Source organism: Rhagoletis pomonella, unplaced genomic scaffold, assembly GCF_013731165.1.
Source record: "Rhagoletis pomonella isolate Grant_MI unplaced genomic scaffold, Rhpom_1.0 Rhpom_scaffold_00002, whole genome shotgun sequence".
NCBI lineage: Eukaryota > Metazoa > Arthropoda > Insecta > Diptera > Tephritidae > Rhagoletis > Rhagoletis pomonella.
In genome coordinates, this window is record NW_023458556.1 from 10,764,204 (window position 1) to 10,777,950 (window position 13,747).

Below are 13,747 nucleotides of genomic sequence, written 5' to 3' on the forward strand. Positions count from 1 at the left end.
CGTACATATTATGTAGGTATGTATATTGGTGACTACCATAGCAAAATTTTAAATTGAATCTCGCAAATTATTTTGATTTCATTCATTCTTCTATCGGTCCTAATTTGTCTAAATAAACGATGCACTTAAGAAAATTTAGAAAGGAAACAGATGCGTTTTGAATTATGAATTTCAATTATATTTTACATAGTTCATGATTGGAGTGTACTATGTACATTGGCATATGCATGTATATGTATAAATTGCTACAATGCACTGTGGTCAAAATTCCCCTTTTTTTGGCCATAAACTCAAAATCGTAAGAAATGTTGTAAAAATTGAATTATACAGTATAATATAAAAAACAAAATAGACAAAAAATTTAAAGCTTGGTCCATGAAAAATTATGGTTTATGTACTTAGATTTTCCATGTTTGAAGAGTTATTTGCAGTTTTCTTTTGTTTGGTTACCCTCGGTTAAATTTTTTATGAACACTTGTAGAATAATTTTGTTCTGGAAAGTTCTTGTAAATATGACTTCTAAGATACTTTTGAAAAAACGTGAGACAAATTTACCCCTAAATATGAACTTTTTTGGGCTAAGGAGCTCAACAAAATTATTCGTCGTACAATTTCAGGGCGGTTCCTTGTACAAATGACGAACTAAAAATTAAAAAATTAGATGTGTTTTATGGCCTTCTAACTCAGTAAAAAATCAAAATATTACTTCACTTTTTAAGAACGCCCTACTTCAGAAGTTGGTTCAAAAATTCCATATTTCAGAATTTTATTGAAAAACACCCTATCTCAGAATTAGGCAAGTAAAACAATTAATTTTAAGTTCAGCAGAGTAGATGACTCATTTTGCATTTTCAAACACAAAAACAATGGTTTGACTAGAAAAGTTGGGCATTTCATCCATAGTGCAATGTTCTGAACGGCATGCGCTGACAATAAAAAAATAAAATAAAATAAATTTGCGCATCATCCCAAAACCTTTACTTGCGTGCATGCCTCTTCAAAATTTGGAAGTAAAATGACATTAAAAAGCCGTCACATGAAACACCGATGACAATCACAGCGACAGTAATAGCGGCAATAAAGACAAGTACCGTCACCACCATATTAGAAGGCTTCAAATCTCACGTAATTCCACACTGGTACCCTAACATCAGCCATACTTTACATCAAGTAGGTATGTAGATGGCATTGTTTGTATGTAGTAAATGTATGTAGGTACTTTGGTGGGGGTTAGTTTTTGAAATCCACGTGTGACAGTGATCAAATTTGAACCACAGCACTACGGTTAGGCTGGCAACAGCAAACAATTACATTAATGGCGAACACTTCGCGCTGGGACATAGGCAAACACCTCCCACATATTACATAGTATTTAGGTGCCTGAAGTGATGGGTATATGCACATATAACATTCTCGAAGTGAGCACGAAGAGATAGCGTTCATCTCTTACATTGCGCCAATTCAGCTCGGAGAACAATAGTGCGCGATCAATCCGTTTCCAACGAGCGGCTGAACAACTGAGCGCAATTGCCATGCAAGGCACATGGAGAGTGAAAATATGAGAAAATGGGCCATATGATTAAAGCGCATTGCTAGCATTGCGCGGTTCTTGGAGTGGCATGCGCCGCACAACGGCGAGCGATTTCATGGTGGGCGATGGTAGAATGGGGTGTTGCAGGGGAAGACGGTGTGAACGAAGAATATATTTTACGAATATAAAGTCTCACGGCAATGATAATCGACTCAAACGCGTTGAATACTTCGAGCAGTCGAAGTCTCGTGCGATTGCTACGGTACGGTCCAATTGACGGAAAATCACTTAAGGAATCGCCAGCGGGAAAAATACTTTCATCGACATTTGTTAAACGCTCGAAATCTGTTAACCGTTACGACGATCTCACATTGCAAACCCAGTTATTCATCCATTTTCGAAAGTAGTGAATAATTGTAAAAGTGTGTGAAATAAATAAAGAAAATTAATCCGTTTAAACGCTAAGCACAAAACTAATGACAGTGACAGCTAGTAAAATAACACAACCTTTTAAGTTATACCAGCGCATATGCACACACAAACAAACCTACATACATACGTTCAATTGATTAAACCGACTAAAACAAAAAAAATCAAAATGTGTCTAAGTTCCAGTTCCGGTTCTGGCATGCAAAATGATCAAATTCGGAAATTCGTTGAGCATGGAATGCCCGAGAAAATTGTAAAGACCGTTCAGTATACACTGCGAAAGCGTGCCGCCGAGCGGAATTCCACCGTAGCCAGCATGGAGATTTCTGACCAGCATATGGGTCCATACAGTACTGCTGCAGCAGAAACAAAAAATCCACGCACTCCAGATAAAACGGGAACGTTGGGCATTCCACGGCTTTGTGGGCGTTTCCGCAACCTGCAAACTACCAGTAAATCACAGGATAAAATCACAAACATCGGCGCCGCTGGTACCGACGAAGCCTTCGCGGTGACCGGAACAACCAAGCCCAATCACACCAACAAAATCGACATGGACGCACTGGCTATAACAACACAAATGACGAAACACTTTGTACAACAACTTCATGGCGTTGCGGAAAAAATGCAAAGCAGCAAATTATACAGGTAAGTTATCATACCTAGTATGTAATTTCTTGTGATCATTTAACAGCTTGGCTAATTTATTGCTTAAGTTATTTGCACTGTTGCTGGGTGCAACGTCTGCGGAAGGTACACATAGTGTCACAGCGCGCGTGTGCCATGGCGCTGATTAAAGAGTTTTGGTTTTGGTTATAACCGATTCGCGGATGTGTTGTCAATTGTCTCTACTTGCCAGCATACATTGCATACATTCAAACATTGCACAAATAAATGATTGGGCGGCGAGGATTTCACTATTATTTGTACAATAATGTTCGATTCAGATTGTGTAATGCAGTATGTACTTATGGCAATGCAGCGTAAGCGTGTGAACGATAGCAACGTCACGCCAGCCAGTGTTTAGAAATATAGATCAGTTTTGCAGCAGGTGCTACGTCACATAGTATAGGCGTAAATATGTACTTATAGACACGGGCACATGTGAAATGTTCAAGTTTCACGCGCAACCGCCTGAAAAGTTTACGCCTGAGAAAGTAATGTATTTCAAAGTCTACTAGTGATTAGGAATTTTACGTATAGTATACATACAGTGTACACAACGTTATTCCGAGGCGTTATTCTTTGGTAGTGCAAAAAATCGCATCTGAGGTTGTTCAAGTAACAGTAAAGTAGTGCCTAAGAACTTGACATTTGCAATGTTTGTGAGATGTAAATTTGGTTTTAATACAGTTAAATGTTTAACCACAATTGGGGTATTCACAAGGGTATCGTAAGTTACGTTTAAACGACTGAAAATATATTTAGTGGGTGGGAAAAAGTATCATAAAAGTCATATTATGAATTAGTTGGCTAATTGGGGAGGTAGTTGGTAAGAAGTTACGAAAAAGGCCATCGCGTAAATTTTTCGGAGAAAATTACTTTTTTTCATTTTTCTTAGTGTTACCGCGTATTACTTCTATGCCATTAGATATTTTCAAATCGGTTCAGCTTACGTAAATCTTGAATAGTTTTTTGAAATATTTTGGTGGACGTCTTAAAACATACTATTTTTTATGATTCCAGTGAAGCACCCTAATATATATGCATATATGTGAAAATGCATCGAAACCTGGTTATAATGTAGTTGAAGAGGTTAAACGAGTGGTTCGTTTCATATCCAGTTCTATTTATAGAATATCAAAACCTGTAGTTGTTGCTAACGGAACGTTAGAAACTGTTTCTACGGAGTGGTAGTACGCACTTCAAGCCCCTCAGCCACAGCGGTCGTCTAACTTTATTTAATTTAGGATAAACAAAATTTATCAAAAAATGTAAATTTAATTTTTTCAATTCTACAGTATTTTCCCTTTTATTTGGTACCTATCTTACCCAACACTGCATTTTTTAAATAATTTTTTTAGAAATTATAATATTCAAAATCTTTAAAACATCCTGATGTCAGAGAGAAAAACTAAAGAGCAGTTTTATTATATGTGGTCTCTAATTTCGTGAACAAATTAGATTTTTCTTTTGTTTTGAAATTTTAGGGTGGTCCTTAAAAACCAAATGAACGACTTTTTTCAGTCTCACCCCTCAATCGGTTATACCACCGACATAGATATCACATTTTGGTCCCAATTGGGAGAACGTTACGGCGTGGCGCACAGGGTGCAAAGTTCACATTCCTCTATAAAAACTCAAAAAATTAAAATAAATTTTTTTTTCATCTAATTCCCAAAATCGATACTACTATAGTAGAGGATATCACATACAAATTTTGGTCCCGGTTGGAGTCGGTTAAGGCGTGTCGCACAGGGTTTAAAGTTAAGGTTACCCTATGAAGACGTCTTAACCCACTCCAATCGGGACCAAAATTTATATATGACATCTTCGTTTATGGTAGTATCCATTTTAGGTATTAAATTAAAAAAAAATTAATTTTTCAATATAAGAACGCTGAACTTGAACCCTTGAGCCTTAACGGTCTCCAATTGGGACCAAAATTTATATGTGATATCTATGACCTTGGTATTACCGATTTAGGGGTAAGACTGAAAAAAATCGTTCCTTTGATTTTTAAGGACCACTCCAATGTACATATATATTTTGAATATTTAAAGAATATTTTAGGAATATTTGCAATCATAAATTTCTGATGTCTATCGAGTTAGGGTATTCACAAGATGTCCTAAGCGTATTTATGTCTTAAAATCGTAAATTATTTTGATGTAAAATAACGATTTGAATGCCTTTAGTGGATTCGCAGGGATAACAATTAAATATTTTTTATTAATTTAAAAACATTTCGGTGTTGTTAAATACCCACCAAAAACAGTTTAACAGTTCTTATACATTAAAAAAAAAATGCACGACATTAAAACATAACGACGCTTACGACATGTTGTGAATACCCTAATTATATCCATAAAGGTTTCACTCTAATGCTACTTCTCCGTATGTAACCAAAGTTTCATGATTGAAAAGGTAACTTCCAATTTTTTTTTATTCACTTGTAATCGACTGCTGAGTGGAAGATCAACCTATCTCGGCAACAGTTCGAAAACGCCCTATCTCAAACAACTTTTCAACAACGTCCTATTTCAGAATTTTATTGAAAAACACCCTCTCTCAGAATTCAGTTCAAAAACGCCCAATCTCACTGGAAAATGTATTGAAAATGTGCTGAGATAGGGCGTTCTTGAAAAGTTTTTTGAGATGGGGCATTTGCGAACTGCCAGCCGAGATAGGTCGATCTTCCACTCACTCAGCAGTCGAAATACAAATTTTATTCAGGAAAACATACAAGCGTATGTACATAGGTTGCCTTAGCTTTCGAGTCGAGTCGATTTTTTTTATAAAAAGTCACTTTTTGAAGTACGAAAAAAGGCATACTAAAATTGATAAGCCCCAAAAAATACGAAAAATTGTCATTAGTGTCCAATTCTATTGATTCGCGTGCACTTAGCAACTCTTTACTCTAAGCTTGCAATATATGTACATGTAAATATTTACCTACACACACATGTAGGTATGTATAAATGTGAGTAATACTAATCCAGAATGTTAAATAATATTTTCATGAACAATACTAGTCAAAATATTTACTAATCGCATGTAATATATATCGTCACTTGAAATGCAAAAAGCCGTTACAAGCATCGTCACTGAAATAGAAAAAGTCGAAACTAATAATTTATTTTTGTTTCCATAAAACGATGTGGGTAGTTGTAATTCAATGAAATCCATCATACCAATCAAGAAGTGAATTTTGAATTTTTGAATTAGTTGCGACTTTTTGCATTTCAGCGACGATATTTAGTTACGTCATTTTGCACTTCAGGTGACGATATGCATGTAAGTATGGACATGTGCATTTAGATTATATATATGAATGTAGACTAAAATGCACTATGCGACCCGCAAATTTGTAGCCGCTAACACTCCATTGGCGCATGATTGGCATTTAAATGTTTCTTCAAATATTCGAAAATAATGCACAATTTCCTTTAAAATGAGTTGGAATAATTACAAATGTTAAGGATATTATTATATATATGCACATATATCGACTTATCGTACTTACTATTAGAATTAAAAAATTCTCTTCAAATCGTCAATTTGAGTAATAGTTTTGTGTTCTGAGTACAATTTTTTTTTTTTTCATCAATCACAAATTACTCAGATTATCAAACAAGCAATTTGCTACATATGTGGAAATGTTTTTGCAAATTTGTATGCATGTGTCCATAGCAGATTTATACTGCGCTTGGATTTGCGAAATTGGGGTTAAAATTTATTTTTTTAAGCCGGGAAATAAACAATAAGCGCCGGGTCCGCGAGCACAACCGCTCCGATTCCAAGTTGGTGCTCGTATGAAAATTAAACCTCAATAAAAATTGCATGCGTTTTCGCACGTACGCCATTCTGCAGCGATATTTCTAAGCGCGTAAATATGCAAAAGTATGAGCTCTGTAAACGATGCGACGAGAGTGGTTTTGTTGCAAATATAACATTTTTGAATTATATATATGTATGTATGTAGTTGTAGTGAATATTACGATGCCTAATGTATGTATGTGCATGCATATGCATGTTTGTATGCATATACATAGTAAAATATGTATGTATGTAATAATAACAGTTCTTCAAGAACTACTATGCAAAAACCAACAGTCGCTGCGAAAACTTGAAACTCAAATTAAAGCTCATGTGGTTATCAGTGCGCCAAATGGCAATGGTGGGGAACACTAAGGCCATGCATGCGACACACGCGCTGGAACACCTAGCAACAATAAATGAACACATACCTGTTCTTTTTTTTACATATGTATGTATGTACATTAATGGGATTCATTTTGCATAGAAAAAAGAGGAAAGTATTTGGGTCGTTCTTAAAAAACATGACCATTCTGAATTTTGTAATTTTTAAAAATTAAGTTGGCCAAATATGTTTATAATTGGCCTCATGTGGTTACGGATGGTATCAACAATAGGAATCCATAACCAGCAGTATTTTTTTAAATTTTTGGAGTTTTTACAGATAAAAAAGTCACAGAGTGGACCGGTAACAGAGGGGACAAATTAACTCAAAAATACCATATTTTAGCTTTTTATTCGAATTTTGGAGAATTTATTTGTCCACTTAATTAATGTACATAAAATATTTATAAAAAAATTATAAAATAAATAAAAAATCACTTTACTCACCGTTTTTCAACAGTAACAGAGTTGACACTGAATAAGGGTACGTACCCGGCATACAATTGGGTTCCTTACTCAACAACGCACTAAACAAGACTGAACAGTTCAAAACACATTTTGTTGATTTTAGCTAAGTTATGATGGAGAAGCATAAGAGAAATATACGCGTCATAACGTTTAACAAACATTTTTCAATAAAATGAGTGGACGTATCAGAGGGGACCAAAACCTGGGGACACAAATTTTCTTCATAAAAATTATACAAAAAAATTATTTTTCATCATTCTTTTCTATATATGGTATTAATATACACAAACTGAATAACAAAAATTGTAAATATTATTTTTTTTCAATTTTATTTCAACTGAAAATAACTATTAAATTTTTATAAATTGGCTCGGGACACAGGTTTTTGCTAAACCTTTGACATTGAAAATATTTTTTAAGTTATTTTCAGATAATTGATTATTTTTTTTTTATAATATAGTTACGTAGAATCGATAATAATTTATAAAAATGCAGATATTTTTCTATTTTCTTTTTGAAGAAACAAAATATAAAATAGTAAAGTCTGGGGACACCAATTGGTCATGTTTTTTAAGAATGACCCATTTAATTGCAACGCAAAAAAACATGCCAAAGATCACACTAAGCAATAATATCCACGAACTTTAGCCAGTTCGGTTAACTTGCAGGCTTTTCTTACTCATGATATGTGCATAATTTTTACTCATAAAACCTGCACGTTCTTTGTTACTGTAATATTTAATTGCTAAAAATCGAACCGGCCTAAAGTTTACTAAAAAACATACATTGATGTGTATTATATGTCAAACGGTCGAACCCCTTAAAAAAAAAATTTTATATACGCCGGAAGCTTTTACTTCGATAAGAGTTTGGCGTAATAAAAATTAGCAATCTTGACATGTCTTTAAAACAGCCAAAATAGAGTTTTCTTTATAACCATCTTATTTATGACCCGATTCTAAGGGTCAGATATATCATTAAAACTGCATTTCTCAGAGCTGTATGTGTATCTCTCAGGATCATGAAAAATTCAGGAGCCGAAAATAAACGTGGAATATCAAGACTTTTTTATTTTTAGATTAATGCTAAATAGCTAAATTTTGTTTTTATTTTGCCGATCAAATTAAATCATTATTTTGTGATTTTTAATTTTTCGTTAAAAAATAATCGCTATTTTAAATTTTTATTTTTTCTCATTCATTTCTCATCATTAAGGCGTAGACTAAATCGTGTGTGATCTATCAGAAAATAACGGTTATAATATGACCAAAAATAAATAAAAAATTAAAAATAACAACAAAAGTTTATCGAAAAAATAGAAATCAAACATAACGATCATTTTTGATCAGAAGATTAAAAATTATGAAGAAACTATTAAATTTTATCAGAAAAATATAAATCCAATTTTAACGGTTAAATTATGATTTTTATTATAAAGATAACCCCTCTGAGCACTTGTAAAACTTAAAGCTCCCTTTTGTCTCGAAACGTCAGTTTTCCAATTGGACGATACCCCTACGTCTAGACTATGTATTGCCTGGTTCGATTTGACAGTATTTTTTTGGAAAGTATTGAGTACTTTTGATAATTGAGTTCTTTGTTATCGAAAGCATTAAGTAGCTGGCTGTACAAATAGCCGCCATTTTGTATCTAATTGATAATAACAAAACATGTTTTTCATACACAATTATATGCTCAATAAACGCTCTTAAACATAAATTCAGTGAAATTTTTCATACTCCCGTAAAACCCTACAATTTAGGCCTATTTCCGGCCGCTAGAGTTGTGTTATCCCTTAGTTTCATATAATAAGACGAGTAGAACTTTTTTTCTAACGTACACATAAATATCAATATTTTATTTACATAGTTACTAATTATTGTTTTAATCTCTCTTTACAGAATGCTGACGAGCACGGCGCAGCCAGCGCATTTAATCGCCGTCTGTGTGCTGATATTTGTGCTATTCACTGTTTGGCCAGATATCGTGGACACACGCAATTCTACCGCCAAAAGCGATGCAGGAGGACAAGCATTATCTAAGGGCGGCGAATGTCAGACGCAGCAGCAGCAGCAGCAGCACCACACATTGGCGGTAATCGCATACTTAGCTGCATTCGCAACTCATTTCGGTGCCCAAATATGGATGACATTCATCTCGGGTAAGGATAAATGTTTATTTTGTTGCATTTCCATTTCGCAATACGTGCAATGAATACATTTGTAAGTGCGTCAATATATGTATGTATGCATATGGTATGCTAATTTATGGTCCATAAAAATGCATTCATATTACCACTTGGAAATTCACATTAAAACAGTCATAAAAAAAGATCGTTTTTTGCCTTGAGTAAACATGAAACATTTCTTAATACTATGTATATATATATAAATATTACTCATGTGCTAATCCTTCAGGATTACTTATGTAAGCTAGCCCAAAACTGACATGCGACTTTTAGGGGAGCCAGATTATGCAATTACACAACTAATTTCAATGTCAAAACAATGCATGTACTGTGTATGACTTTTTGAAAATATTTTCTATGTACATATATAGTTATTAATCGCTCACCGATACTGAGCCAAAATTAAACAATTTCGCAATAGTCTGCATGGAGCCCAATGTACGTATGTACATATGTCCTTAAACATATATTTGCATATGTAAACGCTTGGACACTTAAATACATATCGTATGTACATTAGGGTGGTACAAAACAGTAAAGTCGCAATTGCAATGCTCTCACCCCCCGGGATTGTTCTATACCAAAAAAAGTATACCTTTGTTTTTTTATTTTGAAATCAAAAAATATTTAGAGGTCGCTCAAAGCGTTTTCCATGTATTTTTATATGGGAAAAATAAAATTTTTCGTAGAAATGGTATAGAATTCTTGAAAATCAATATTTTTCGATTGGAAAACTCTGGTTCTTTTCAGGAGACTTTCAATAATAATACCTAATACCATTTTTTAATACTAAAAATTTTTATTGATCGCCCCATTGCATTTTTCGGGTTTTTTGTGGGTTTTGGCGGACCTAAAAATTATAGTTGCGATGGAAAAATGGTTAAATAACCAATTGGGTATTATTACTGGGAATCTCCTGCAGATAAGCAGAGTTTTCTGGTAGACAAATTTTGACTTTTAACTATTCTATACCATTTCTACGAAAAGTTGTTTTTTCCCCATATAAAATACGTGGAAAACTTTGGGCGCTTTGAGCGACCTCTGAACATTTTTGGATTTCAAAATAAAAAATAAGGGTATACTTTTTTCGGTATAGAACAATCCTAGGGGGTGAGAGCGTAAAAATTCCAGCTTTACTTTTTCACATGCATCTTTGGACCACCCTAATGTACATACATACATATATTTTTGTTAAGGTGTCAGACATGATCGGATTATGTCAGTAAATTAATTAAAAACAATTTTTAACTGAACACATTGAACCATATGCACACTTTTGTATAGTATTTTTAAAAATAGGTACGTTTGTATATATATTGTACGTGTATAGGCGTAAATATGTATGCATAAATATGTACGTACATACATACACGATAATTTATGCGCTATTTACGTAAGCAATATATTTTTGTTTGCAAGATATTAAAATCACAAAATCGGTGATAAAAAATACTTTCACACATATACTCATATGCATATTACATTAGGGTGTCTCCTATGTATATATCTTTTTTCAAAATTGTTAATCCTTTTTCAGGGGCTACCTTCTAGTTGGTTCTATTCTATGAAAAAATGGGCTCTATTGAACTCGTCCTCACTGAGATAAAGCAAAAGGTCAGTCATCGAATGCTCTACTCGCTGTATTCGCACACGATTCACGACATAAGCGTTAGTGTAATCACCAACAGTGGAATGGAAAGATTTGTTTTTAAAAGAGAATGACTGTTTCTACATATTTCTAAGTGTATTCGACTGCAGTCAATTTTGGCCCAGTTGCCAGTGCCTTATCTGCTTATATTTGGTAGCTACCAGTGACACTGTCTTCACGCTGGTGGTCGCGTTTTTAAAACGCTTCGTTTAGTGACCATTTCGGTTTAAAGCAAGGACCATACATATCGAGCCCTAACCGCCAAAAAGACGTAAGCGACATTTTATTGAAAATTTTGTTGTTGATGCAGAAACGTTGATCTCGAAACATTTCTGCATCAAAAAGCAAATTTTGAAAAAAATATCGCTCATGTCTTTTTGGCGGTCAGGACTCGATATGTTCATTCATACATATGTGCTTACCCTGTAGGGAAACGTACTAGTGCCGAACTGATTCGGTTCTAGAGATTTTAAAACCATGACTAGTACGGGTTAATTCGCTTTTGCATCACAGTAACTGGCGAATTTAGCATTGCAATGTTCTACGAAGTGTCAATTGCTCACCGCTGCAATCCTTTTTTCGATAGTTCCGAATTAGTTCTAAATTCGAAACCCTATATCTAGATTTCTTGTAAAAAGTTTTTGTTTTCATATTTTCTGTGCCTATATTTGGTTTAGTAAATTTGAATGGAAACGTTTAAAATAAAGAATTTAGAAAACGATGCATTTCCAAATTTTCTTGCTTCTTGCATCAAAATATAATTTTTTAGAAAAGGCGGACTTGTCAACCTTTCATTCTAAGCTAGCGATATGTAGTTTTGAAAGTAAAATAAAATCGTTTCGCAAAAGTGTCACATTTCGCTGCTTTCGTACTGGCGAGAATCTAGTTACTATCGGACTGGTTCGTTTTTGGCGATAAAGAACTAGTACATACTGAACTACGAATTTGCTTCTCTAGTTTCCCTGGTCTTCCCTGCAGGGTATTAAGTAGTCATACGTCAAAGGCGGATTTATGTGCATATGCTTGAGAAAAATTCACGCGCAAATTAAAATGAGATTTCCGAGTAATAAAATTTTCAATTGTCGTTCATTCATATTCACGGGTCAATGGCTTCACTCCAAAGGCTGTGACATTCAGAAAGGTATATTGTTATTATACCTGTGCGAACAGGTTCAAAGCGGCTTTTGGCATCTTTTTGTTATGGTCAATTAGAAGAACGACGCTGGGCCAAACTCTTAGCAAAACTTTATAATCACTATTATTTATTTATTAATTATTATTTTTTTTTTTAAATACCGATTCTACTCAAACACACTCCGGTACACAAAGTTCGTATATGCCTACATACATACATACATATGTTTATGTACCTTATCATATACTCGTGTAGTATTCAATATTTTCCACTGTTTAACAAAACCTTTTTTTATATATTTCAGGTCTTTCATTGTACTTCCAATTGCCACGTCACACATTTGGCCAATGTCAGCAGATTTTGTTTCCGCGTTATTTTGCTCTCAGCTCCGCATTGAGCATCATTATGTTAGTACTTTTCGTCAAGTACTTTCTCAACTCCTGGAATTTGGCTGCATTGATTCAACTGACAGCGTTGGGTGCCACAGCTTCTATTGAGCTCATAATACGCCTCTATCTGGCGCCTCCAATGCTGCGGCTAATGCACGAAAAATATCGAATTGAAGGTGCTATCGGCAGTGGACGGGAAGTGGGCTCCCTCGAGCAGGGTGATCTCATCAGTTGTCCACACTATCAACGTATCCACAAAACATTTCGTCGCATCCATATGACAATAGCCATGGGCAACATGACTGTGCTGTTGGCTACATGCCTTCATTTATATTTTCTCGCATCGAAAATACAAATTAGCTAAGGTAGTAGAAAGTGGACTATGCTATGCTACATATGCATATGGGACGAGGATATATCCCCCCCCAAGAAAAAAGCACCGGCTGCAAGGATCCCAGCGATCAGCACATACATATGTATGTACTATATACATATACAACTATGTATAGGCTGTACTATATATACAACTATCTGGCAGCTACCGGCAATGCATATCTGTGGAAATAAGAGTACAGTGCGGTAACACAAATTTCAAATACCGTCAACGTATGTACTAGGATATGCGACTTTTCAACTATATACCAAAAACTAATTGCATTTCTAGTTTATAAGACAATTGTGTCTTGATACACAGACATACATATGTATTAGTATTAGTTCTGCAATCAAGCAACGAAATTATTAGGTACACTTAAACTCCATCTCAAAATACTTATCGTAAAAGCAATTCATTAAATTTAGGTATTTTTACTGGAAGTATTCATATAGAAACTGTGATACCCATATCTACATATATGTATAAATATATATACTTATATATCTTTTCATATTGTAAGTCATGCCATACTACTAGCCCCCATAACTAAATGGACCTGCAAAATCCAACTAAAGTCTGTCTTACATATACTACATACATACATACATACGCATAATCATGGCGAGTTTCAATCTAACTTAGCACAAAAACATAAGATGAGTTATTGTTACTTTAAGGATGGAGTGGATGTTAACCAATATTCTATATTTATGAGTGTTA

The 13,747-nt window shown here is 34.3% G+C and overlaps 1 protein-coding gene across 1 annotated transcript; it reads left to right on the forward strand.

Annotated features, from left to right (window-relative positions):
- Positions 1-1,422: 1,422 nt before the first annotated feature.
- Positions 1,423-13,074, forward strand: LOC118733065. The gene is made up of 3 exons (XM_036462255.1): positions 1,423-2,608; positions 9,193-9,452; positions 12,567-13,074. The coding sequence occupies exons 1-3, from the start codon at positions 2,061-2,063 to the stop codon at positions 13,013-13,015; spliced, it is 1,257 nt and encodes a 418-aa protein (XP_036318148.1). The 5' UTR covers positions 1,423-2,060; the 3' UTR covers positions 13,016-13,074.
- Positions 13,075-13,747: the final 673 nt, after the last annotated feature.

Coding starts and splice junctions, on each gene's coding strand:
- LOC118733065 (XM_036462255.1), top strand. CDS start 2,061: ATGCACACACAAACAAACCTACATACATACGTTCAATTGATTAAACCG. Junction 2,609..9,192: donor CAAAGCAGCAAATTATACAG/GTAAGTTATCAT, acceptor CTCTCTTTACAG/AATGCTGACGAGCACGGCGC. Junction 9,453..12,566: donor ATGGATGACATTCATCTCGG/GTAAGGATAAAT, acceptor TATATATTTCAG/GTCTTTCATTGTACTTCCAA.